The sequence below is a fragment of the Vidua macroura genome, chromosome 25, assembly GCF_024509145.1.
Source record: "Vidua macroura isolate BioBank_ID:100142 chromosome 25, ASM2450914v1, whole genome shotgun sequence".
Taxonomy (NCBI): domain Eukaryota; kingdom Metazoa; phylum Chordata; class Aves; order Passeriformes; family Viduidae; genus Vidua; species Vidua macroura.
Window position 1 is genome coordinate 1,929,042 of NC_071595.1, and position 26,187 is coordinate 1,955,228.

General features: G+C 53.7%; 2 protein-coding genes across 2 annotated transcripts; one reads left to right on the top strand and one right to left on the bottom strand.

Moving 5' to 3' along the window:
- The first annotated feature begins 8,611 nt into the window (after positions 1-8,611).
- On the top strand, positions 8,612-10,735 carry MARCKSL1 (MARCKS like 1). The gene is made up of 2 exons (XM_053999070.1): positions 8,612-8,742; positions 9,302-10,735. The coding sequence occupies exons 1-2, from the start codon at positions 8,680-8,682 to the stop codon at positions 9,869-9,871; spliced, it is 633 nt and encodes a 210-aa protein (XP_053855045.1). The 5' UTR covers positions 8,612-8,679; the 3' UTR covers positions 9,872-10,735.
- A 1,871-nt stretch (positions 10,736-12,606) lies between these two features.
- HDAC1 (histone deacetylase 1) lies at positions 12,607-25,816 on the bottom strand. The gene is made up of 14 exons (XM_053999066.1): positions 25,735-25,816; positions 22,170-22,282; positions 21,681-21,798; positions 20,327-20,401; positions 19,142-19,280; positions 17,446-17,587; positions 16,620-16,712; positions 16,218-16,326; positions 16,002-16,142; positions 15,725-15,833; positions 15,506-15,636; positions 14,683-14,829; positions 14,518-14,590; positions 12,607-14,241 (listed from the first exon to the last, which is right to left on the bottom strand). The coding sequence occupies exons 1-14, from the start codon at positions 25,781-25,783 to the stop codon at positions 14,214-14,216; spliced, it is 1,467 nt and encodes a 488-aa protein (XP_053855041.1). The 5' UTR covers positions 25,784-25,816; the 3' UTR covers positions 12,607-14,213.
- Between the last annotated feature and the right edge of the window lie 371 nt (positions 25,817-26,187).

Genomic DNA, 26,187 nt, shown 5'->3' on the forward strand with positions numbered 1-26,187 from the left:
GTCACTCCAGCGCCGCAGGCTTTTCTCCAGCTGAGCTGCTCTGCTGCCAAGCGCGGCCGGGCTGGCGGCGCGGGGGCTGGGCCGGCCGGGGGGGCGGGCAGGTGGGCAGCACGAGCCTGGCACGGCCACCCCCGGCTGCCCGGTGTCCCCGGTGTCCCCACCGCTGGGAGGAGCGGGATGCGCCCGGCGCGGTCCCCCCAGCAGGCACGGGGGGGGGGGGGACACTCAAGTTGGGGGGGGGGGGGGGGTCTCTGCAGCCCCCCGTGGTGCTGAGGGGGGGTGCAGCACCCCGAGGTTCAGAGTCCTGGAGAGGAAAAACAGCCGAGAGTTCAAAGTTAACGCGGAGCCGAAGCGCGGCCGAGCCTAAACAAACAGCGGCGGCTTTTATGGCGCCCGCGGGGCCCCCCCGCGCCCTGCCCGCCCCTCCCGGGGCGCTGCACCCCCGGCACCCCGGGACGGGGGCGCATCCCCGTCGGGGGGAACCCGCGCGGGGGGAGCCACAGCCGGGGGGACGCGGGAGAGGGGTGAAGGCGGCTTTGGGGTGGTGGCAGATGTGGGGTGAAGGCAGGCCTGCGGGAAGCTAAATGTGGGGCGAGCCCACACCTGGGGAAAGCCAGATGTGGGGTGAAGCCAGACCTGGGAGAAGTCAGGTGTGCGGAGAATCCTGGTGTGGGGTGACCTCAGGTGTGGGGTGACCTCAGGTGTGGGGTGACCCCAGACTCGGAAAAAAACAGATGGGGGGCGAATCCAGAGCTGGGAAAAAGGCAGACCTGGCTAAAACCAGATGTGGGGCGAATCCAGACCCAGGAAAAGCCAGATCCCAGATGTGTGCAAACCCAGATGTGGGGCGAATCCAGACCCAGGAAAAGCCAGATCCCAGCTGTGTGCAAACCCAGATGTGGGGCGACCCCCGACGCGGCCGAGCCGGCCCTGGGTGCGATGGCAGCGCTGCAGCCCCGCTCTCCCCCACTCTCCCCCGGTCCCCCCGGTCCCCCCGGTCCCCCCGCTCTCCCCCGGTCCCCCCGGTCCCCCCGGTCCCCCCGCTCTCCCCCGGTCCCCCCGGTCCCCCCGGTCCCCCCGCTCTCCCCCGGTCCCCCCGGTCCCCCCGGTCCCCCCGGTCCCCCCGGTTCTCCCCGCATCCCCCCGCGCTGCCGTTGCCATGGCTACGGCCATGCGACTCTGCCCGAGCTGCATCCGCCGCTGCATCCCAGCGAGCCGTGGGGGCGGGGACGGCCCCGCTGCCCCCAAAACCGGCTGGAGACCCCTCCGGGAGCTCACCCAGAGCGGGTGGGACTGGGGGGGGGGCTGCCGAGCCCCTTCCAGCGGGGACCCCTGGAAGCCGTGCGGGAGCAGCTCCTGATTCCCGAGGGTCCAAAACCCCTCCGCGCCCCCCCCCAGCATCCCGCCAGCCCCCAGCGGGATGGGAGCTCCTCGGGCACGGCTGGAACGCCTGGGAGGGCAAAGCGCTGCCCAAAAACCGCCGGGCTCGGCGCGGACCCCCGCCCCGGAGCCACCCCCGAGCTCTCCGTGGCGCGGTTTGCTCGGAGGCCAAGGGGGAATTCTGCTGCCGGCGATGAAGCAATCCCGGCCGGGGACAGCCCGGGATAAAGGGAAGGAGGGGAATTCTGATGGAAAGTTGCGGACAGCCCTGGCACCGCCGGGATTCCCCCCCCGGCCCCTGCCCCACCCCGCCCGCCTGGGATTTTGGGGTGAGGTTTTTTCCCTGGATTTCCCGGGGGTTCAGGCGCCCCCCAGGAAAGCCGGCAGGACCTGGGGGGAGAGGGAGCAGCAACGCTCCCGTTGGTGGTGCCGATGATGCAGGCTCCTGATGAGGTTTTGTAATTAATATTCCACCAGGACGAGGGGCGCGGGAAGTTTGTGGCTCTCGGGGATGATTTTCCACACAAACAACACCCCCATCATCCCAACGCTCCTTAAGCTCCCTCCCAGCCCCAACCGAGGCGATTTTAGGCGCTCAGCATCCCTCCGGCGCTGCCCATCCCGACATCCAGGCTTGGTTTGGGTGTCCCTGCGCCTTCCCTGCCGCCCGCCCGCCCGTCCGTCCGTCCGTCCGTCCGTCCGGTCCCTTCCCCCCTCACGCCGGGCTCCCACTGGCCTCTTCTCCGCGTCAGATGTTGCTGAAAGGGAACAATGGCACGCATTGTCTGTCCCCGCTCGGCGCTATCAGCGCAACAAAACCCGCATTGAGTTGCGGGGAGAAAGGGGCCCTCACATCCCGCGGCTCCCGGGGGAGGCAGCGCGGCCCCGGAGCGGCCCCGGAGCGGCCCCGGAGCGGCCCCGGGGACACGGCAAAGGGGGCGGGGAGGGGCGCGGGGTGGTGTCCCCCTGCCGAGGGAGCTGTGGGGTCTGTGGGGTCTGTAAGGTCTGTGGGGTCTGTAGGGATTCGTGGGGTCTGTGGGGTCTGTAGGGATTTGTGGTGTCTGTGGGACCTGTGGGATCTGTGGTGTCTGTAGGGATCTGTGGTGTCTGTAGGGATCTGTGGGATTTGTGGTGTCTGTGGGGTCTGTAGGGATTTGTGGTGTCTGTGGGAGCTGTGGGGTCTGCAGGAACTGTGGGATTTGTGGGATTTGTGGTGTCTGTGGGAGCTGTGGGATCTGTGGGAGCTGTGGGGTCTGCAGAAACTGGGGAACTGTGGTGTCTGTGGGGTCTGTAGGGATTTGTGGTGTCTGTGGGAGCTGTGGGGTCTGCAGGAACTGTGGGATCTGTGGGATTTGTGTTGTCTGTGGGACCTGTGGGGTCTGCAGGAACTGTGGGATTTGTGGGATTTGTGGGATTTGTGGTGTCTGTGGGAGCTGTGGGGTCTGCAGGAACTGTGGGATTTGTGGGATTTGTGGGATTTGTGGTGTCTGTGGGAGCTGTGGGGTCTGCAGGAACTGTGGGATCTGTGGGATTTGTGGGATTTGTGTTGTCTGTGGGAGCTGTGGGGTCTGCAGGAACTGTGGGATCTGTGGGAGCTGTGGGGTCTGTGGGAGCTGTGGGGTCTGCAGGAACTGTGGGATTTGTGGGATTTGTGGTGTCTGTGGGAGCTGTGGGGTCTGCAGGAACTGTGGGATTTGTGGGATCTGTGGGATTTGTGTTGTCTGTGGGAGCTGTGGGGTCTGCAGGAACTGTGGGATCTGTGGGATTTGTGGTGTCTGTGGGGTCGGCACCCAGTGGGAGCGGGGGTTGTCCCTGCGTGGTGTTGCCCTGCTCAGGTGAGGCCACACCTGCAGAGTCACCTGGGGTGGGACACCGGGAGGATCTGGAGCTGCTGCAGCGAGCCCGGAGATGCTCCAAGGGCTGGAGCCGGGCTGGGAGAACTGGGGGCGTCCCCCTGGAGAAGGGAAGGCCCAGAGAGCTGGAGGGGTTTGGACAAAGGCCTGGAGTGACGGGAATGGTTCCCCACTGCCAGAGGGCAGGGCTGGCTGGGATGTTGGGATCCCAAATCACACACACCCCTCCTGTCCCGCTGGCCCGGCCGTGGCGTGCGGGAGCCAGGAAACGGCACGGGAAAAGCTTCACCCGGGGCCAGCCTGGCTTTTGTTTCCATTATAAACTTCCCTCTCGGCCAGGAAGGATGCTCTGGAACCTGTCCCTGCTCGGGCCCGCGCTGGGGGCCCTGCCCGGGTCAGGGGAGCCGAGCCCTTCCCAGCCCTGCTCCCGGCTGGATGCTGCATTCCCGCTTTCCCGCAGGCACCCCCTGGCAGCCGTCCTGCTCCCGAGGCGGCAGCTCAGGGTCAGGCAGCCCTTTATCAGCCTAAGGCCGGGAGAGGGAGATAAGGAGCGAGGGATGAGCGCGATGCCCGGGCCAGGGCCCTGTGGGGGTTCCCGTTCTGTGCCAGGAGGGATCCACAGGCTGGGAAAGGCCGTGCGGGGGTGCTGATCCCCCAAATGCCAAAACTGCCCCGGACCACGTCACACGGTGTCCCCAGTGTCACCCTGGGGCGCACAGCCCAGCCTGAGGGCGAGGCTGGAGGGGTTTGAGTTTGGGGTCTGGCTCCGTTTGCAAATACCCCAACTCCTGACCCCAGGGAAGGGCAGACGGGCTCCGAGATAAGACACGGGGGAGATTCCTCTCTTCTTCCTTCCTGCTCAGTGCCCCTGAGCACCTCAGCACGAGCAGGGAAGGGGGTGAGGGGCTGGGAAAGGCCCAGGGCTGGGGCTGATCCCACGGGATGATCCCACAGGAGGGGGAAAAGCGAGCCCAGAAATAGCAAGTGCAGTTGCAGAAGGCGCTGGTTGCCATGGGATCTTCACAACCAAAAATGACGGGGCTCTGGCAAACACAAGAAGGGGCCCTTTCATGGTTTCTATGGGAAGTCAGAGCCTCTCCACAGCCTCCCGGGCTGGAGCCCTGCCCAGGGCAGGAAGGATTTGGGGACACTGGTGCTGGGGCCTGCTGAATTCCCAGGAGAGCTTTGCTCGGTCCAGGAGGCTTTTCCCAGGTGCACCTCAGAGGTCACTCGGTACCACGAGCTGTGCCCAGCTCCTGCTTGGCACAGGGGGGAGATTCCCTGCTCCTCCTGCTGGGCCTTGTTCCCACCAGGAGTCCCCCAGCACGGAGGATTTTCCTGCTGCAGCTGAGGAAGCTCAGCCCCTTCACCCTGAGCCCCCATGGGATGCACATCCGGAGCATCCCAGGTGAGGTTCCACCTCCCGGGAAGGCCAAACTGCTGCAGCACGGAAGGGGCAGCCCCCAGACCCTACAGGGGCAGCCCCCAGACCCTAAAGCAGCTCTGGGCTGTCCCCAAGGGCTGTGCCCATCACTGCCGTGGTGGCAGAAGCCTTCACCGTCCATCCAGCCCGACTCTCCCTGCTGGAATTCCCTCCCCGGAGAGATCTAATTAGCTAATTCCCTTGCTATTTATAAATCAATGTGGAAATCCCTCTGTTTTTATTCCCAGCGCTGTCGGTCGCCCTGGCTGGGCCCCTTTAACTCGGGATAAAATCCCGGAGAGGATGATCCGGGTCCATGAATAAATAATTGCCTTGATTCCTCGTTAGGGGCTGCGGGAATGCGGACGAGGGGCTGGGGCCGGTCCCTCCTGCCCCTCTCCAGCCCGCCGGGGCCGGGGCTGAGCTCCCTGCTCTGCCCTGCAGCCTCCCAGCGCTTAACACCCAATAAATTAATAATCAGCCGCAGTTTAAGTAGGTCTGGAAAGTGGAAAACAACATCCGCAAGGATCCGGCGTCCCCCCCGGCCTGGCGGGCAGGAGCAGCAGAGATTTGTCTGCCTGTCCATCTGCTGGAGGAGCAGACAGAGCATAATCTGCCCGTCTGCGGGGATCCTGCAAATTCCTGCCCCTTCCAAAGCTCCTGGAGGCACCTCCTGCCCCGCTCCAGCTCCCCAGCAGGGCAGGGATGGGATCCACCACGGGGCTGGTGGCCGCTGGTTTCCACTGGGAGGGTTTGGTGGTGTTCGGGTCATGCTGGGATTCAGCGATTTCTGGTTTCTGACAGCTCCTGTCCTCCACCGCGGCGTCACCACGTGTCCCCAGCGACACGGGGAGGAGGAAAAGCTGGGAGCTGGGAAAGCTGGGAGCTGGGAGCTGGAGAAACTGGGAAAACTGGGAAAGGTGGGAGCTGGGGAAACTGGGAGATGGGAAAGCTGGGAGATGGGAAAGCTGGGAGATGGAGTAAGATGGGAGATGGGAAAGCTGGGAACTGGGAAAACTGGGAGATGGGAAAGCTGGGAACTGGGAAAACTGGGAGATGGGAAAGCTGGGAAAGGTGGGAGCTGGAGAAACTGGGAGATGGGGAAGCTGGGAGATGGGAAAGCTGGGAAATGGGAAAGCTGGGAAATGGGAAAGCTGGGAGATGGGAAAACTGGGAGATGGAGAAGCTAGGAGATGGAGAAGCTGGGAATTGGGAAAGGTGGGAATTGGGAAAGGTGGGAGCTGGAAAAGCTGGGAGATGGGAAAGCTGGGAGTTGGGAAAGGTGGGAGTTGGGAAAGCTGGGAGATGGGAAAGCTGGGAGATGGAGAAGCTGGGAGATGGGAAAGGTGGGAATTGGGAAAGGTGGGAGCTGGAACAGCTGGGAGATGGAGAAGCTGGGAGATGGAGAAGCTGGGAGATGGGAAAGGTGGGAGATGGAGAAGCTGGGAGATGGGAAAGCTGGGAGATGGGAAAACTGGGAGATGGGAAAACTGGGAGATGGAGAAGCTGGGAAATGGAAAAGCTGGGAGATGGGAAAGCTGGGAGATGGAAAAGCTGGGAGATGGAGAAGCTGGGAGTTGGGAAAGGTGGGAATTGGGAAAGGTGGGAGCTGGAAAAGCTGGGAGATGGAGAAGCTGGGAGATGGAGAAGCGGCTTTGGATGTGCCTGGGGACAGGCAGGGGCACCTCTGGTCCTGCCCCGCCCTGCTGCACGTTGCCCTTTACACATCACATCCGTGTCCTGGTGCTCCGGGACAGGGGAGAGGCGTGGGATGAAATCCTTTGTCCCCTCTGGCAAAACATGGAAAAGGTGAAGTGGCCACGGGGTGGCTGCTGACCCCAGCCCCATAAATCCCCTTAAATCCAAGGAAACACCTCCCCACGAGCACAGGGGACACACTGGTGTCCCCAGCCCGACAGCCAGGCTGCCACCAGCGTCCCCCAGCAGTGGGAATGGTCCAGGGGGGATGAGCTGCTGGTGCCATTCCCGTGTGGGGTTCCTCATGGCTTTGGGATGGGACATGGGAATGTCTCGGGGCTGTTGTGTGCAGGGATGGATTTGGGGGGGGCCCTGCGAGGGCTGGCGCTGCTTGAGGTGGTTTTGGCACAGCCAGAAGGGGATGGGATGGGATGGGATGGGATGGGATGGGATGGGATGGGATGGGGTGGGATGGGATGGGATGGGATGGGATGGGATGGGATGGGATGGGATGGGATGGGATGGGGTGGGATGAGATGGGATGGGATGGGATGGGATGGGATGGGGTGGGATGAGATGGGATGGGATGGGATGGGATGGGATGGGGTGGCACAGCAGCACAAGGCCTGTTTGCATTCCAGGATGAAATGGAGGTGGGAAGAGAAGTGTGGATTCACCGTGGATATTTCCCAAGGCTGAAGGGCTGCTGGGACAGCAGGAAGGGCTCCCCAGCCAGGTTTTCCTCCCCAGCTGGGAACACCAGCCTGGAGCTGGGATTGGGAACAAACGCCCAACTCTCTTGCACTCCTGATCTTCCCAAACCCAAGAACCTCCCTGGAACTGTGTTTTCCAGCAGGGAACACCCTGCCCAGCTCCCGTGGCTGCTCGGGACACTCCGGCCCTCACGGCCAGCCCGGCAGCCGGCCAAGGGCTTTTTATCAACTGGCACCCAAAAGTCAATAAGGAAGATGCCGCCTGTTTTAATTAACAGCAATTTCGCTCTGCCGGGGGTGAGCCGATGTGCTGGGGGGGAGGGAGGGAGGCCAGAGACAAAACATGACCTTGTTGGTGCAGCACACACAGCGGGACTTTGTTTTCCCCTCGGAGTCTGGCCTTGGATGCTGCTGGGCTGGTGGCACAGCTGGGCGCTGGGGACAGGGGGTCCTGCCAGCCGTGGTGGCTCTGGAGCAGCTCTGGTGGGAGCAGGGTGCCTGGAAAACTCCAGAGCTCGGGATGTGGCACCTGGGAGCTGTCCTCGGGGAGAGCTGGGGGCTCGGGGCTGGCACAAAAGGGGTTTGGGGAGCCCCCAGTGAAATGCAGGGGTGGCTGGGTGCTGAATCCCCGCTGGCACTGCTGGATCCTGGCAGGGATCCAGGGATCCTGCAGGCCCCAAGCCAGTGCAAAGAATCCGTCAGTTCAGTCCCGTTTTCCCTTTCCCCTCAGCTCTCCCATTCCGGGAAATCAGAGAGGAGGAAAAACCCAGAGGGGGAAAAACTCCCTGTGCGTGTGCCAGGGTGCTCAGTGAGGTGGGGTGTGACACAGGGCACAGCCTGGCCCCACAGCAGGACCCGGCCCCACAGCAGGACCCGGCCCCACAGCAGGAGCTGGTCCCACAGCAGGACACCCCGGGGATGATGGGGATGGGATGAGCAGGTCCTTGGAAAGAGCAAAACCCCGGGATGAGACACCCTGGGGTGACAGGACCCTGGGGTGACAGGACCATGGGGTGACAGGACCGTGGGGTGACAGGACCCTGGGGTGACAGGACCCTGGGGTGACAGGACCCTGGGGGTGACAGGACCGAGGCCACCTGCACCAGGACAGTCCTGGGGGGGACAGGAAGGGGCCGAGTGGCACCATGGGACCCTCCCAGGGGTGACAGGGATGGGGTGAGCAGCACCCCAGGGGCGACAGGGCTGGGGGCACGAGCACTGCAGGGGTGTTGGTGATGGGGACAGAGGCACCCGGGGGTTCTGCGCCTGGGGGGGGAGCAGCGCCCTAAGGCTGTCAGGGATGGGTGAGCAGCACCCCGGCGGTGACGGAGCTGCCGTGAGACCCCACCCAGGACGGGGGTGCCCCCACCCCAGCCCAGCCCACCTGCCCCGACCTTCGGGGGCGCACAGGCGGGGAGGGGGCTCGGAGACCACCAGAACCCCCCGGTGCCGGGCGGGGCGGCGGCTCCGCCGCGCTCCCCCCGCCCCCGGGGCGGGCTCGGCACCGTCCCGCCCCCGCCCCTCGCCTTATCAGCGGCCGGCGGGGGGCTCGCCCCACTCCCGCCCAGCGCAGCCGCCGCGGCGGGGCCGGCACCTCCCCAAGTGCCGCACCATGGGCAGCCAGGGCTCCAAGGCGGCGGGCGGCGACCCCGACACCGCCAAGGCCAACGGGCAGGTGGGTACCGGGGGGCACCGTGCGCCCCGCCGGGACGGGAGGCGGCGCGGACAAAGGCGCGGCGGGGAGGGCGCGGTGATGGAGCCCAGGGGAACCTTCCAGCCCCGGTGGGGGGCTCTCCGGCCCGGCGGGCACCGGGGGATGCGGCACCGCCCGCGCCGCGCCCCGGGCTTCCCCCCGGCACCGGGCGGGTCCCGTCCGCCGCCGCGCCCCGGTACCGGGAGTGGAGCGCGGGCGCCGCCCGCTGGTGGCGCGCTGGCCCCCCCCCACACCGAGCGGATCCCCCCGTGAGACCCCAACCCAGGCTCGCTGCACCCCTTTTTTTGGCTCGGCACCCCCCGGTGCGCTCCTTTCCCTCGGGGGAGCCCCGCTCTGTGCCCGGTGCTCCCCGTTCCCACCGGCTGCAACCCCCTCCATTCTCGCCGTCGCGGTGCTCCCCGTGGACCCTCCCCCCCGTCCACCGCCCCCCGTTTTCCCGGTCGGGAGCCCTTTGTGGGGTGCGGGGGATTTGGGGAGGGGGCGCGGGGTCCCGGCGGTGCCTAACGCGCTCCCCCCGCAGGAGAACGGCCATGTGATCTACAACGGGGACATGACGCCCAAGGCGGGGGTCGAGGTGGCCCCGCAGAACGGGAACGGCTCGGCGGAACCCCCCAAGGAGGAGAGCGAGGGCGAAGCGGGCGGCGCGGACGCCATCGAGCCCGCCCCGGCCGCCGCCGACGGCGCCGAGCCCAAACCCGAAGGCGCCGCGGCCCCCAAGGACGCCCCCAAGAAGAAGAAGAAGTTCTCCTTCAAGAAACCCTTCAAGCTGAGCGGCATCTCCTTCCGCAAGAACAAGAAGGAAGCCGGGGACTCCTCCGGCTCCTCGCCCACGGAGGAGCAGGGCAGGAGCGAGGAGACCCCGCCGGGGGGGCTGCAGCCCTCGGCTCCCCCCGAGGAGGGGCCGGCCGAGGAGCAGGAGGGCGGCGAGCCCAAGGATGGAGGAGAAGCCGCGGGCAGCCAGGAGGAGGAGAAGCAGCAGCAGCAGCAGGGAGGGGAGAGCCACGGAGACACTGCCAAACCCGAGGAGCCCTCGAAAGCCGCGGGGCCGGAGCCCGCAGCGAGCCCGGCGGCGGAGCAGAAGGAAGAGTAGAGGCCACTCGGGCATCGTCCTCAGCGGGGACTCTCACGCCGCCCTCCGACCCTCCCTGAGCAGCCCGGATCGCCACGGACTCGCCCACACCGCCCCGGCCCCCTAGGACTGACAGCACGCCCCGCGCACCCCCGCCCTCGCAGGTATTTCTCTCCCCGTCCCTGGTAGAAAAGCTGGTTTGGATTCCCACCACCGCCGCCACTTGGAGTAGTTCGAGCTGAATTCCTTGGGAAAATGAAAAAAAAAAAAAAACCAACAATAACAACAACAACAAAAAAAAACCCAACTGGGGGAGGAAGATTTGTCCCGGACGCCCCTGGAGTTTACAGTTTGTGAGAACCCGGATCCCAAATCCTGCTCTGGATCTCTCCAGCCTCCAGACTGTCCCCTCTCCTCCCGCTCCCACTGACTGTTCAATGGAATTTTTGATTTTTTTTTTTTTTCCCGTTTTGTATTTTTTTTTTTTCTTTATTTCTCAGTTGACATTCCTGGTTCTGACTTTTCGTTTCAAGTATTTCGTGCTTTTTATATAGAAATCGATGGTTTAAAAAGCTAATCTGGTTAGTTTTTTATAATGTCTTCTCTTGGCTTAAAACCATAAAGCTTGTAAGTCCGCTGTGTTTAATTCTGCTTTAAGGGATAACTTTTAGGGTGTGGGGTGGAGAGAGGGGGCCCTGCCAGCTGTATAATGTGAAGCCAACGTTGTTTTGTTTTGTTTTGTTTTTTTTTTCTCTGTAAATAATTTTTTTAATGGCCAAAAAAAAAAAAAAAAAACAACCGCTTGATTTGCAATTTTCTAACTTGTAAAAAAAAAATAAAAAAAAAAAAAAAGAAGGAAAAAAAAAAAAAAAAAAAAACCAACCAAACCACCAAACAAAAGCTGTAACATTTGAAAGGAATAAATGGTGACCCCTTTATGGGAGAGCTCGAGTCCTTCTTGTCCCGAGCGCCAGGGAAGGAAGATGGCAGTTGCTTATTTAGCCCAACAGCTGCTGCCTTTAATCAGCGCTCGCCGTTAATTGACTCGCAGCAGATGCAGAGCCCGGCCACAAAGGACTTTCCCAGCCCAGCCCCATCGCTGCTCAGCTGCCTGCTCCGGACCTGCTTTCCTCCCAATCCCTCTTTTTTTCCCGGGAAAACCCTGGGGGTTTGACTCGGGCATGAGGCGAAATTCCCCATTTGAAGCTTGGTTTCTTTTCATTTAAATCAGTTTTTTTTTTTTTTTAAGAGCGGGATTAGCTCCTCTGGGCTGAAAGGAGCACAAAAGGCGAGGGCTGGGAGCAAAGATTTCCTGAACAAAGGGAAAAGGAGGCGACAATGGAGCCTCTGTCCCTGCTCCTGTCACCTGCAGCGGGGCCCGGGATGGATTTTTTTCCCCGAGGAAGGAGCAGAAAGGATGGATTTTCCTGGGAAGGAGCTTCCCTGGAAGCTGCTCCTGTCACGGGGATCTTTCCCATGGAAGCTCCTCCATTTCATGGCCTTGCTCCCGATTTTCCCAGCCCAGCTGTTAATTAAAAAAAAAAAAAAACAAAAAAAATTAAAATAAAATAAAGCCCAAGCCATTGTTTGCCCAACGGGCGCCACCCTGGTAAGGGCAAGGGCTCGAGGTAGGTGGGAATACCCTGAAAATTCCATGGTTTATGTAAGGAAGCCAAAATCAGGGATCTGCTTCCCAAAGGGATTCATTTATTCAAAAAGAGGAGTGAAATAAATGGGGTTTTTTACCCAATTTTGAAGGCAAAGTGGGATTTGGGAGCATCCAGGCTCGAGGTAGGTGGGAATATCCAAAAATTCCATGTTTTAGGCAAGGAAACCAAAACCAGGGATCTGCTTCCCAAAGGGATTCATTTCTTGGAGCAGAGGGGTGGAATAAATGGGTTTTTTACCCACTTTTGGAGGGGATTTGGGAGCATCTGGCGGAGCTGCAGCCTGGCAGCCATTTTAGGAATGCTGGAAAAGGGAAGGGCTCGGGAAGGGGGAATTCAATGGAGATCCCATTGAAATCCCAGGGGTTTTGTTCCAAAAGGGGAGGATTGAATGGTGGGAGGGAGGATGGAGCTTCCCGGGGCTGTTCCAGCACCCAAAGTCTGCTGAGCACACACAAAAAGCTGCTTTTTTTTTTTTTTTTTGACTTCAAAAAGAGCAGATTTGGGGTTTTGTGGCCATTTCAGGTGTGATCAGAACTCAGCTCCACAATGGAGCTGCTCCTAATTAAATAAAGGAATTTTTATCCTCTTGGATTCTGGATAAAACCACTTAAATCCAGCCCAACATCCCTTCCCATCACTTTATTAATCCCAAATTGCTCCACTCCAACCACAGGGATGAGGAGCCAGCTGGAATTTGGGAAGAAAATCACCCAGGTGAAGCTGTGAGCAGAAAGAAAAAAAATCCCCAAAACCTCTCACATTTTGGGGTTCTTTTTTCCAGGGAAAATCTCAAGGCTGTTTTGGAGAAACACTTGGGGAAAAGGCAAAAAAAAAACCCCAAATAATTTACAAAGGAAATAACAATTTACAGAAGAGATTTAAGCAGTTTTTCAGGTGTAGGATAAATAATGTTGTGGTGGATGGAATTAAACCAACATTCCTCAAAGAAGGAGGGAATTCATGCCTCGTTTTCCTTCCCAAATTCTGATTCCACCTCTGATTTTTTGTTGGGATCTCCATGAGATCCAAGAGCAGCTCTGAAAATGAATTAATTAAGCAAAAAGCAGGCCAGGCTCACACCAACCATAGAAATGGAGCAGTTTTATTACAAAGGTTCTGAAAATTCAAAATAAACGCATCTTTAAAAAACCACAATAGATTTTCCCCCTCCCTCCCACGTTCCCCAGACACAAAGTTACACTGATCTCTCTCTTGCTTCACATAAAAACACTGAAAATCAGAGTGAAAAACCTCACTCAGACCCCAAAGAGACTAAAAAAACTCCACGGTGAGGGGAGGGAAAAAAGAGGTGAGGATGGGGGAAAAAAAAACCAATGAGTTAAAAAAATAAACCCTTTGAAAAAGAACCTGTGTGAAGTTTTAGCAGCATTATTGGAGTTGAAACCCTCAGCAGTGCTCCCGTGGGAGGGTGCAGAACCTCTGGAATTCCAGAGGGATCCCCCTGAGAAAAGAGAGCAGAGAGTGGGAACTGCCTGGAAAAAAAACAAAAATTAAAAAAAAAAAATCTGAATTTCTCCTCCCCACCACACACAAAAGTTGTTTTCCCCCCCCCCCCACTCCAAAAAAGCTCAGCTGTACAAAAGGTCACAAAGATTTGAGGGTGAGGATGTGTGGGAGGAGGGAGAGGAGCTGTGAAAACGCTCAGAGCCCCATCTGCTGTTCCCTCAGAAGGCAGCGGGATAAAAAGGGTGGGAGTTACTGGCCCTGGGAGGGAAATTCAGCTGGAAAACTTGGCTTCAAAATCAGGAGAAAATTGGTTTTTTTTTAGGGACACACGTGAAGAAAAGCTGGCTTTGAGGGGATTTCTGGGGAAAAATGAAGCCAAAAGGGGAGGAATTTTCTCCCCACCCAGAGAGGGGTAAAAAAAACCCCAAAAAAACCAGGTAAAAATCCCATCCCTTCCCTCCCTCGAGGTGCATCAAATGCTGCCACACTCCCTGGATCCAGGAGATCTTGGAAAACTGAACCACCCCCTGAGGGTGATTTTAATTTTACATTTTCCAGATCTGGGCTCTGGGGTTGATTCACTTTCAAAAAAAAAAAAAAAAAAAAAATTTAAAAAAAAGACTTTCCAGGTTTCTTTTCCAGCTGCTTCATCTCCTTCCCCAAGTTTGCTGCAGGGAGGAGCCAACTCTGTTCAAGAACTGCACAATTTTGACCCTGAGAAGTGGCACCAGCTGGTAGGATTTTGTTTTTTTTTGTCGTGGTGGAATCCAGCTGAAGACCACAAAAGTCTCTCCCAGGCTTCGTTTGGGAATTCTCCCATGAAAAACAACAGCAAAAAAAAAAAAATCGAGGAAAACCAAGAATTGATGGCCATCTTTCCACCTAACCTGAAATGCAGACACTGCTTCTACTTAAATTATTCTTTTCCAAGGTTATTTCAGAGGAGAGAGGGAAGGGGAGGAAGGGATTTTTGTGTTTTTAGAGCCACACCAAGGAGGGGCAGTGGAAGGCAAAGGGTGAAACTCCCTGGTCACCAAACCTGGGCTGCTCAGCAGAATCCTCCCCTGCCTGCTCCCAGTGGAGTGCAGCAAGGAATAATTTACAGTTCTCCAGTCATTTATACAATTATATAGAAATATATACAGAAAACTTATATAAAATAGAAATCCTGTGGGGAGGAGGCAACCCAGGAGCTAAACCTGTGACAACCAGCCAGCTGCAGCCACTCAGGTGGATTTTGTCTCTTCCTTCACCCTGGGGAAGCAAAAAAGAAAGAAGGATTTGGCTTAAATCAACAATTTGGGTTTGGATCTAACAACAAGGCTTAAAAGTGTCGCTAAAATTTTCAGCTAAAATTTAATAAAACTGAATTGAATTGATTTTTTTAATATACTGCTGAAGGAAAGAGCAATGTTTTGATTTTTCAGCCCTGCAAATTTCTTCCAATGAGGAACCTGTGACAAAGCCACCCAAAGTGCCACCCAAATTGTCACTTCAGCCCCTCAACCCTCCCAAACCCCCCAGGCTCACCCTTTGGGTTCTGCTGCTGCTGCTGCTGCTGCTGGTGCTTTTTCCTCTTTTGCTTTTTCCTCTTCCTTCTCATCTGGAAAAAAATAAATAAAATTCAAGACACAGAGCAGTGCAGGAGGAAAAATTCCAGGCAGAATTGCAGGAGGTGCCAGCTCTGCTGCTCACCTTTCTTCTCCTCTTCCTCCTTCTCCTCCTCTGCCTTCACACGTTTGGCTTTCTTGAAGTTGGCGACGTTCTTGCGGCCTCCCTCCCCCTCGTCCTCGGAGTCGGAGAATTCCTCATCACAGGATATTCTCTTGTTGGAATTTCGGACTGGAAGGGGAGAGGACAGAGCTTGGCTGAGCACATTTTCACCATCAGGAGGTTGCCAGCATTGATGCTCTGAGTGGAGCTCACAGAAATCAGGATTAGGCCACGATAAAAGCATTTTTTTTTGTGGGATCTGCTGCAGCGTTGAACTCGTCCCTTCCCACCTGCTCCACGGGGACAACTTGGATTAGGCACAGAGGGATGTCTAGACCTGACAGCAGGTTTAGAACCACTGCCAAATCCCAAGGGCCAAGCTGGATAGAAAACTCCATTTTTCACTGCTGGGATCACACCCAGGATTCTGCCAGGGATTCTGGCCCAGCACTCAGCAACTGCTGGAGTTCCCCCTTGAAAATCAAAGTTTTTTCCCATTATGGAAATCACCTGGCAGGAGAGATCCTGCAGTGCTCTGTCCTACAAAAATCCAGCAGGGAGGTGGGAATGGATTCAAATCAGAGAGGTTGAGGGACAGAGCTTGAGGTGAAGCTCCAGCCCCTCCCTGGGTTTTTTGGGGGCTCCACAAAGCTCCAGCCCAAAGGTTTGACCCTGGATGTCCCCACAAACCAAGTCAGAATTGCATTTAAACCCTACATCCTCCTCATGGAGAGCTCATGGATCCTGCTCAGCTTTGGGCTTTTCCCAGCACAATTCCCAGCACAATTCAATTCCCAGCACCTACTGGAAATGCGTTTTTCAGGATCATCCTCCTCCTCATCCCCACTGTCTTCCTGGACAGCATCCTCAGGAATTGGCTGCATCTGGACCCCGGGAGCATGAGGCAGCATCCTCAGGTTCTCGAAGAGCCGCTGCCTGGAGCCAGCCAGGGAAGGACACTTTGTCACCAGGGGCCACCCAAGGCCACCAGCCCCCGTGGAAGGGTCGTTCCCCCAGCACTCACTTGATTTTCTCCAGGTATTCGTTGGTGTTCTGGTTGGTCATGTTGGAGGGGCTGATGTGGAGCTTGAAGTCTGGCCCAAAGTACTCAAAGTAGTCGTTGTATGGAAGTTCTGGGGGGGAAATTAATGGTAATTAACATCAAATTCTCATCAGGAACAGCTGCAGCACTCAGGGCATCCAAAAGGGATCATCCAGAGGTAAGCAAAGCCCATCAGCAGCATCTCCCTGAGCTCTTGGGGGTATCAGTGGTGCCCAGCCCTGCTCCAGGGGGGAGTTACCATTGGGAATCTCAGTGTCCAGAGCCACAGCAGTCTCGTAGGTCCAGCAGCGAGCCACGTTGCGGATCGTGTACCCCCCTCCTCCCAGCATCAGCATGGGCAGGTTAAAGCTCTTCACAAACTCCACACACTTGGCATGGCCTGCAGTGCAAAGAAGCATAAATGCCAGTTTCCCCACGGGATCTCCTGCTGTGCCCGTGGCAGTTCAGCTCCTACCTTTGATGGTGAGGTTGAAGCAGCCCAGCCTGTCCCCAGACAGGGAATCGGAGCCGCACTGCAGGACAACGGCGCTGGGCTGGAACGTCTCCATCACTTTGGAGATCACCTAAACAACAAAGGCCCTGTCACCCCCTGCCCACAGGCCACTGTCACAGCAGCACAGTGACAGCCAGGCACGTGAAGCCATCCCTGGTGCTCCCACAGCTGCCCTGCCAACACTGGGGCTCTCACACCCAGGAGCTCCCGCACAGGCCCCGATTGTTCAGGGGAACAGAGCCCTTGGTGAGTCTTGTCACAGGAAAAAAAAAAAAAAAAAACTCAATAAAATCCCCCAAAGAATGGCCCTAAGGACAAAATGGGAGCCACAGAGAATCCCCCAGCAGAGGAGGCTTCACTCACAGGCTTGAAAATGGCTTCGTAGGACTCGTCGTCGATGCCGTCGCGCAGCGGGTAATTGACGGCGTAGTACTTCCCTTTGCCTGCCCCGATGTCCTGTGGGGTGAGAGAGGAGACCAGAGCTCACCACAAACCCAAATTCTGCCCCAAACTGGGAAACGAAGCTTGGAACACAGCCTAATCCAGATATTAAGCCAGAGTAATTAATATTGTTAAATATTAACGATTTACTGCAGAGATGCACAGCAGTGGTCTGGGCTGGTCAGAGCAGTCACCGAATCTATTCAGTCACTGAATTCTACTTTAAAATAAAACATTCTACACTAAAATATTATGTATTTTAACATTTCTTTTATCAATCTCACAGCCAAAGTGGTTTATTAAAAATAGTTATTTCATTTATGGTGCAGCACCAAGCTCTTGGCAGGGCTGAAGAAATAAACACAAATCCTGAGTGAAAGATGAGAGGATTTAGATCAAAAAACCAGAGTTCCTGTAAAAATCCTATGAAAATAAGTAAAGGACCTTTCACCCCTGAGAACAGAAGTTCTGGCAATGTCACAAGCCACAGGTGACACTTTGAGTCACAGCAGGAAACGCCAATAAAAATCCACTCCCTGAGGAACCTTTGTGTCACCAAGCTGGGGCTGCGAGGTGACCAAAACGTCACCTTCGGAGTCATTTTCCTGAGCACAACCCCACCAGAGAGACTGAGAGCAAAGATTTGGGTTTAATAAACGCCCATCCACCCCTGTGCCCTCAGAAAAGCAGTGTCACACAGGAAAGCTGGAGAAAAGCCCACATTTCCTGGGGATTTGGTGGCTCTCACCCTCAGGTCCCCAGTTCCTGGGAAATATTCGCCGTATTTGTGGAAGGACACGGTCATGACCCTGTCTGTGGTGTAAAAAGCCTCCTCCACCCCATCCCCGTGGTGGATGTCGATGTCAATGTACAGCACCCGCTGGTGGTACCTGGAAAAAAATCAGAATATTGCATTTATTCCAAGGAAAAAGTGTCTCCAGAGCAGAGGAAAGTGGGAGGAGAGCACGGAGTTCAGGCCAGGATTTAGAGGGGAAGGAGCTGCAGGGAAGGGACAGAAAAATAAAGGGACTTTTGCTGCTGAGGTTGTTTCAGATTCAGCCAATAAAGTGCATTTTTAAGCACATTTTTCTGCACATTTTTCTGCCCATGCCTCCCACAGTGAGGTTTGCCCAGAGCCAGAAGCTGTCACAGAGCCATGGGTGGGACAAAGAACAGCAGGAGAAAAATGTAACACCCAAAAAGCTCCAAAAATCCTCGGCCTCCTGCTGGGGCAAACCTGGCACTGGGGGGGATATTCCAAATTCCCTGCCTCAAATTCTGAACCCAAGCATGTCCCTGTGCCAGGAAGGTGGGAGACCCCAGCCACTGCTGGAGGAGAAATAAATCCCAGAGGAGCTGGGATTTATTTCTAATCCCAAAAATCAGAATTTAATTAATTTCGAATAAATATAATTTAAGTATTATTTATCATACTATAAATATAATATATAATAGTATAAATTATTTCTAATAAATAATAATATATAATTATATTACATAATTATCTATAGTAGAATTATTATAATTATAGATATTATATATATAATGTATTGTTATAGAAGTATATTATATGCAATATTATAGAATATATTTATATATACTATTATTATATAATAGTATATATGACATTATATATATTATTATAGAAGATATATGCCCGAATATAATGTAATTATATAATATAATATGGTAATACTATAATATAGCAATATTAATATCATATATATTATATAATGATATACTGTAATACTATAATACTAATATATTATATATAAACTAATATATTATAATACATTATTATATGTAGTAAATACTGCATAATATAATATGATATAATATGATATAGTATGATATAATATGATATAGTATGATATAGTATGATATAGTATGATATAGTATGATATAATATAATATAATATAATATAATATAATATAATATAATATAATATAATATAATATAATATAATATAATATAATATTATATAATATAATATAATATAATATAATATAATATAATATAATATAATATAATATAATATAATATAATATAATATTACATAATATGATATAATATTACATAATATAATATGATATAAGATTATATAAGATTATATAATGTAATATGATATGATATAATATGATATAATATGATATAATATAATATTATATCATATAAGATTATATAATTGATATGATATAATACTAAATAATATAATATTATATTATATATCATCTTATACCATATTATATATTGCATCATCTTATATCATATTCCCAAAAATCCCTTTTGGCTTTTTTTTTTTTTTTTTCCAAATCTCCCAAAACCCCTTTTTGGGAGAGAGGGGAGCAGAACCCAAAAAACCCAGAAACCAAAAAAGCAGCAATAAATAAGAAATGCTGAGGAGAAGGCAGAGAGGAAGAGGGGCCAGCGGTGCTGCCCGTACTTGAGGAGCTCCAGGATGGCCAGGACGATGTCGTTGACGTAGCAGAAGCCAGAAGCCTCTGATTTTTTGGCGTGGTGGAGGCCTCCTGCCCAGTTCACTGCAATGTCTGTCTGCTGCTTGTTCAGCTTCACGGCACTGGCTGTGGGAGGAAATCACAGACAGGTTAAACACGAGGGGAAAGCCTGAGGCACAGCCTCAGGGGAAGCTCCAGCTCCTCCCCGGGGTTTCTGGGGGCTCCACAAAGCTCCTGCTCAAGGGTTGGACTCCACAAAGCAAGGGAAAATGGGAAATGTTTCTCTCATCATCAAATGTTTCTCCCATCAATCATTCCTGCTTTTGCCTCAGAGCAGGAAAATCCTCACCAACCCAGCAGGCAGCTGGGGCCACACTGGAGACAATGGGGATTTCTCAGAGCCCTGAACAGATCAAGGTTTTAGCTGAGATAAATTCAGGTCATCGAGTGGAAATGCATCCAGGCAGAGGAAGTTCTCCTCCCCCAGCCCCTTCCACCAACTCTGTGCACGTTCTGCAATCTCCCAGGATCCAAATAAACCAGGAATTCTGTGGAATTCTCCAGGCCTGGGAGCAGAGAGAGCACAGAGCTGCTTCAGAACCTGCTGCAGTCAGTGCTGGGGTGCTGCTGGCACAGGAAATACAGACTGGAGGTGTCATTGTGGCAGCAGCCACAAAGCTCTCAGGCTGTGCACACAAACAGCTTTGCTGTGAGCTGTGAGAAAATAAAATTAAAAAAAACACTTCAATGTTCCAGCTCTCAAACCTTTCAGTTTCTGCTCTGCCTCATGTCCAGAGTTGTGGTTTTTTAAAAACAGCAGCTAAGTCACCCTGGTCTTTCCTTTCCAGATTGTGCCTGCTCAGAGTGAGATTTTTACAGCTTTTATTTCAATGTAAAGCACAGGTTGATTTTTTTTTTTTTTTAATTTAACTGTGCTGTTGTGGTTTTGTTTTAACTCTTTTTTAACTTTTTGTTTTTGTTTTTAACTCACTGGTGATGTTACAGAGCCATTCACACCTGCAGTGATGTAACCCAAATTAGTGATTAACAAATGGAAAGGGATTCAATAGGCAAAGCTTGGAGAAATCTGGATTTCATTATTAAATCAGCAACAGGTTCACAGAGACAGAATATAAAACACAGTAAAAAGCACACAGGATTTGTGATCTTACCAACAGAGCCTCCAGCAGAGAGCTGACAGAACTCAAAGAGCCCATCAAACACAGGGCAGTCCTCCCCAACATTAACTGGAAGAGAATGGAGAAGAGTCATTAAAATAAAAGCAGAAATAAAACCCAAATTTTGCACCAATATTTGGATTTGGAAAGTGGCCAAAAGTGTTAAACAAAATGCTGTGATCAAATGGTGCAATGGAAACGTGTGGCTGACACTTTGCACACTCCTTTAACTTCAAATCACACAGTTTTGGGTTCTCAGCACAAAGGGAGTTTTAGCTTCAATAATTTTTTACTGCAATTAATTCCACTATTAAAAATAGTTACTCATTACAAGAAATTAAACTGCAGGCCCTTTGATTTACTCTGCCCAAGTCTGGCATGCAAAAATGGAATTAGAGACTGTTCATTCCCTTTCCAGCAGGTTTTGCTGAAGAAAAGCTCTGTCCTTTGCATGTTTAATTCTCACATTTTGGCTTTTTCAGGAATCAGCAGTGCACAAAACACTGAGCACCAGAGAGAGCAGAGTGCTCATGAGCTGTGGCTGCTCCAGGGGTAAACAGATCAGTTTGGGTAAAAAATACAATTTTGCTGGATGTCATTTGGTGGATTAAAGAGTATCAGGGACTGGGGGAGGCTTTCAGTGTGTATTAATCATGAACCCTGTGCAGAAATATCCGTCCCCTTCAGCTCACAGGGGGTTTCCAAGAGTGAAATGTTGTTTAAATGAAGCTTGAGCTCTCCCCACTGGTTGTCTGGGCTTGTTAGAAATCTATTTTGCCAAAAAAAAAAAAAAAAAAAACAAACATCAGCTCAGAGTGGCTGAGACACAAAATCCAGGTTTTTGTACCATTAAAGAGCCTCTCCATGGATTGGAGAGGTTGGAACAAGACATCAGCTCACAATTAACCTACAAAATCATCAGGGATTGATGAGTGTCTCACCCTGCCCCATTTCCAAGCTGCCACTGCCCTGAAAATCCCTCAGATTTGGGGTAGAATTGAGAGGTTGGGGCTTTTTAATTTGTTGGTTTTAAGTGCCCCAACTCTTCTGGTTGAATGAGCATTAACACAAAATCCACACAGGTCAGAAATTGAATAATTCTGTCATCTCCAAGCCAGGAAAGGAATTTAGGCAACAAGAGAAACCCAAAATACAACCAGGCCAAAGGATTTCCCTCAGCTGCTTTAGCCTGAGAGAGAAACCTGGTTTTAAATGTTTTATTCACCAGAAAAAAAAAAAAAAAAAAAAAAAAAAAGCCAAGTCAGGAGAACAACAACTGATAGAAGTTTATCCCAAAGCTCTGGAGCTGGGCTGGGATTGCCAGATTTTCAGCTGCAGCATCACTCACATCTTTGCATCTGCTTGCTGTACTCAGACATGTTGTCAGGGCGGATGGACCTCAGGAATTTGATGTAATCATCACTGTGGTACTTGGTCATCTCCTCTGCATTGGCCTTGTGAGGACGCTGCAAGGACAGCAACACAGCAAGGATTGCTCTGGGATTCATTCCCTCCCTCACTCCCATCTCCAGTCCCAGATTTACCCCCAGGAACTGTGAAAAGTATCAAAGCAGCAGTGTTAAATCAGAAAAACTGAATTTGGAAGGCAAGAATGGCACTGTTGGCGAGTGTTACATGGAAATAAATTTAATTTCAAGGATAAAAACCAGTTTTCCAGTCTCCAAAGCCTCTCTGAAGCACAGAACCCCTCACTTCACCACTGAGACGAAACCAGCACAACTGATTGGGGTTTATTCCTTTCCTCTCAGAGAAAAAGCTCCAGTTAAAGCCTGAAACAACAATGATGACATCCAATAACGAGCAGCCCCACACTTACATAGATCTCCATCTTCCTGTAGAGCCCATAGTTGAGCAGGAGGTTGTGGGTCATGCGGATCCTGTGGGGTTTCATGGGATGTCCTTGGCCGTAATAATAATTCCCAACATCCCCTGGAAGCACAAAGGAGTTCATCAGCAACTCCTGGAGAGGGAATGGCCAGCTCCTCTGGGATTTATTTCTCCTCCACGTGGGGGATTCTCCTCCAGTGGCTCAGGGCTATCCAGGGGTTCAGGGTTCACCCTCAAATTTGAGAGAGGGAATTTGGAATTCCGCCAGTGCAAGGAGTGCCTGCCTTTGGGAAGGGGCTGGAATTGGATCACTGCTGCTGGATCATCTTCCAACCCAAAGCACTCCACGGCTGTGGCAGTACAGAGGGAGAATCTCCAGGATTTTGGGCCAGAGGAGCTCAGGGCTGAGTGCCAGGGATGTCTCCCAGGTTCCAGGGGGTGCTGGGAGCAGGAGCCCTGGAGTTAATCCCAGCTCAGACAGTGACTCAGCCCAGAACACCCGGCCTGTGCCTCACTTTCCTCCTGTTTACCCAAGGGAAACGGGATCCGGGGAACTCTGGACTCTGCAAACACCACCCAGCTCTGCTTTTACAGCTCCACACTTGGTTTCACCCCTTTTTATTCCTTCAAATCCTCCAGAGGATTCCCAGGCCTTTCCAGCCACCCCCCAGGAATTATTTTATGGGACCAGGGGAACAAAGTCACCTCCCCACGTGGATTTTCTCCTCCAAACTGAGCTCATGCCTCCCTGATAAATTTATTATTTATTCCACCTCCTTTCCCAGGGGCACTCATTTCCCTGAAATTCACAGGAATTTCCCTTTCAGATTTCTGCCTGCTGCCTGATTTGGCTGCAGGGAGCAGGAATCTCTCCCAAGCCTCATTTTCCTGGGAAACCAGACCAAGCTGTTCCTGGGCTTGAACAACTCCTGCTCCTTTTGGGAAGCAGGAGATCCAATCCGGTCTGGCCGGTGACTCAGAGGGGAGAATTCACATTTCATCACCACTCTCCACCTTCAGCAGAAGCAGTTTTTTCCTCCTGTGGACACGGATCTATTTTCAGGCAGGAAAAGGAGATGCCAGAAGTGCAAATCCCACATCCAGGCAAGTCTGCTGCTGGAATTGACCTGTCTGTGGAGCTCTGGGGGAATGTTCTTTCAGTAAATAGAATTTTTTTTGCAGTTCAATACATTTTTTTTTCGCCCCCCCACTGAAATTAATTCTATTTTCTGAAATTTTGGCAATCTAAATTTGGTGTAACCACCCTGCCAGTTTTAGGGGTGTATTTTACTCCCTCTAAATCAAGATTTGGAGCTATGTTTGAGGCTCTGCCTGGAAAATACAAGCACAGAACTCAGAGAAGCTTTTAAAAAATCACCATCAGCTGTGCAGGGAATGCCCTGGGCCAAGCCTGAGCTCCTGTTCCCTGTGCTGAGCACATCCCAAGCCCTGTGGATCCCTGGATGAGCTCAGCTGCTCCTGGACGTCAGAGCAGATTAAGGAGTGTGAACTTAGCAGGCTCTGCTGGGATCAAACAAATCCCTCCAAGGGGAGCTCTGAATGGAGAAATTCCAGCCAAACCTTTCCTCAGCCCCTCAGGATTGCAGGGAAGGACCCCAATTCCCTCATGCCATGGAATTTAGGGAATTCCCACAGCAGGTTGGGCTGTTCCAACCTCCCAGCGTGGAAAAGAAAAGGCTCCAATGAACAAATTATTTATTTCCTCTCAGGAAAAGCAGTTTTTTACCCCTCAGCTGTGGATGTTCAAAAGCTGCTCAGGAAAAGAACAGTGAAAAAGAAAAAAAAATTTAAAAAAAAAAAAAAAAAAAAAAAAAAAGGCACTAAAACCTCACCACAAAGTATGGAGCCCAAATTTGTGAAATTCTTGTGCAGCAAAGACCTGCAGGGCAGCAGCATTTCAAACAAAACAACTGCTTATTCCATATTTCAGATATAATTCAATGCCTTTAAAAATTATAACCCAGCAGGGCTGAAAACCTCCTATTTGAGGGGGGGGGGGAAAAAATCACATTTTTAGAGGGGAAAAAAACCTCCTCAGCACAGGATTTAGAAAAGCCTCCAGCACTGGGCACATCCTTAGAGAGGGAAAAAGTAGCAAGAAGAAGTTTTTTTATTTGATTTCAGGCCAAAAACTGTGTGGGAACAGAGAATTGCACAAGGTCTCTGACACAGGGTGAGCACAGAGCCAGTGAAAAACGAGCAGGGGAAGGGAGAGGGGATTTCACAGCCCCACAGCACAGCCAGTGAGGGCTTTGGGATCTGTTCCTTCCCTGCTGCACAGGGATGCTGAGGCAACCCCAAAAGGAGCCACAATCCACACTGCAGAGCCACAGCTGAAGGCTGCTCCTGGCCAGGAGCTCCCTGCACACAGCCACGCAGCCACCCTGGCTCCCAAAACCTTTCTGTCCCCTCCTGACCCCAAAATCTGTCCCAGGAGTGGCTGGTCCTCCTCAGAGCCCTCACCAAAATCCTCCTCCAGCACCTCAGCACCCAAAGCCTCTCCTGGCCTCGAGCTCCTCTCAACAACCCCAGACTGTTCCCAGCCTTTCCCATCTCCCAACCCCCCACATTTCCCCATCCCACCCCCTGATCTTCCCCCAAATCCCCACATTTCCCCATCCCACCCCCCTGACCTTCCCCCAAATCCCCAAATCCCCACATTTCCCCATCCCACCCCCCTGACCTTCCCCCAAACCCCCACATTTCCCCATCCCACCCCCTGACCTTCCCCCAAATCCCCACATTTCACCATCCCACCCCCCTGACCTTCCCCCAAATCCCCACATTTCCCCATCCTCTGATCTTCCCCCAAATCCCCATCCCCTGATCTTCCCCCAAACCCCCAGATCTCCCCATTTCCCCATCCCACTCCCTGACCTTCCCCCAAATCCCCAGATCTCCCCATCCCCTGATCTTCCCCCAAATCCCCACATTTCTCCATCCCCTAATCTTCCCCAAAACCCCCAAATCCCCACATTCCCCCATCCTCTGACCTTCCCCCAAATCCCCAGATCTCCCCATTTCCCCATCCCCTGATCTTCCCCCAAATCCTCACATTTCCCCATTCCCTGATCTTCCCCCAAATCCCCAGATCTCCCCATTTCCCCATCCCCTGATCTTCCCCCAAATCCCCACATTTCCCCATCCCACCCCCCCGATCTTCCCCCACTCTTCCCATTCTCCTCCCCAGTGCTCCCCATATCCCTGCCATGCCCCCCACACGCTTCCTATGCCTCTCAACCCCATTAAAAACCCCACAAAACCCTTGATCGCCATGCCCTGAGCGCCCCTGTCCATCAATGCCCCCAAACATCCATCCCAAAACCTCTAAACCCCCTCACCAATGATCCCCCATCACCAACCTCTCATCCCACCCCCAGCACCCCCATCCTCCCTCAGTGACCCCTCACCCTCACCCCACCATTCTCCCCTCAACCCCGCCTCCCTTGTCCCCGATGCCCCCTCAGCCCCCAACTCCCCCCCGCCCCGGGACGGCTCCCCGGCGGCCCCGGCGGGTTCCCCCAGCCCCTCACCATCGTAGTAGTAGCAGACTTTGCGCTTCGTGCCCTGCGTCAGCGCCATTTTCCTGCCTCCCCTCACAGCGCCCGACCCGCCGCCGCGCCGCGCAACCAACCCTGCCCGCCCCGGGCCCGCGGCCCCGCCTCCCGCGCCGCTCCGCCCAATCGCAGCTCTCCGTTCCGCCCCCTCCCGCCTACTGACCAATCGCAAGCCGCAGCGGCACCTAGCAAGTTAGGCTGAGCGCCGGGGGCGCCTAGGCTGTACCACTGCGGCGGGGGATGGGGGGGGCGGTTGTACCATCGCTGAGGGGGGGGGGAAAAGAGGAGAGGGTCCAGGTGGGCGGGGAGGAACCATTCCCTCGGGGGGGGGGGGGGGGCAGGTGGGGCTGAACCATCCCAGGGGAGGGGGGACCCCAGGGCAGGGTGGGCGAGTGAGGGGTCGGGGGGGACCCCCAGGGCTGGGGGGGG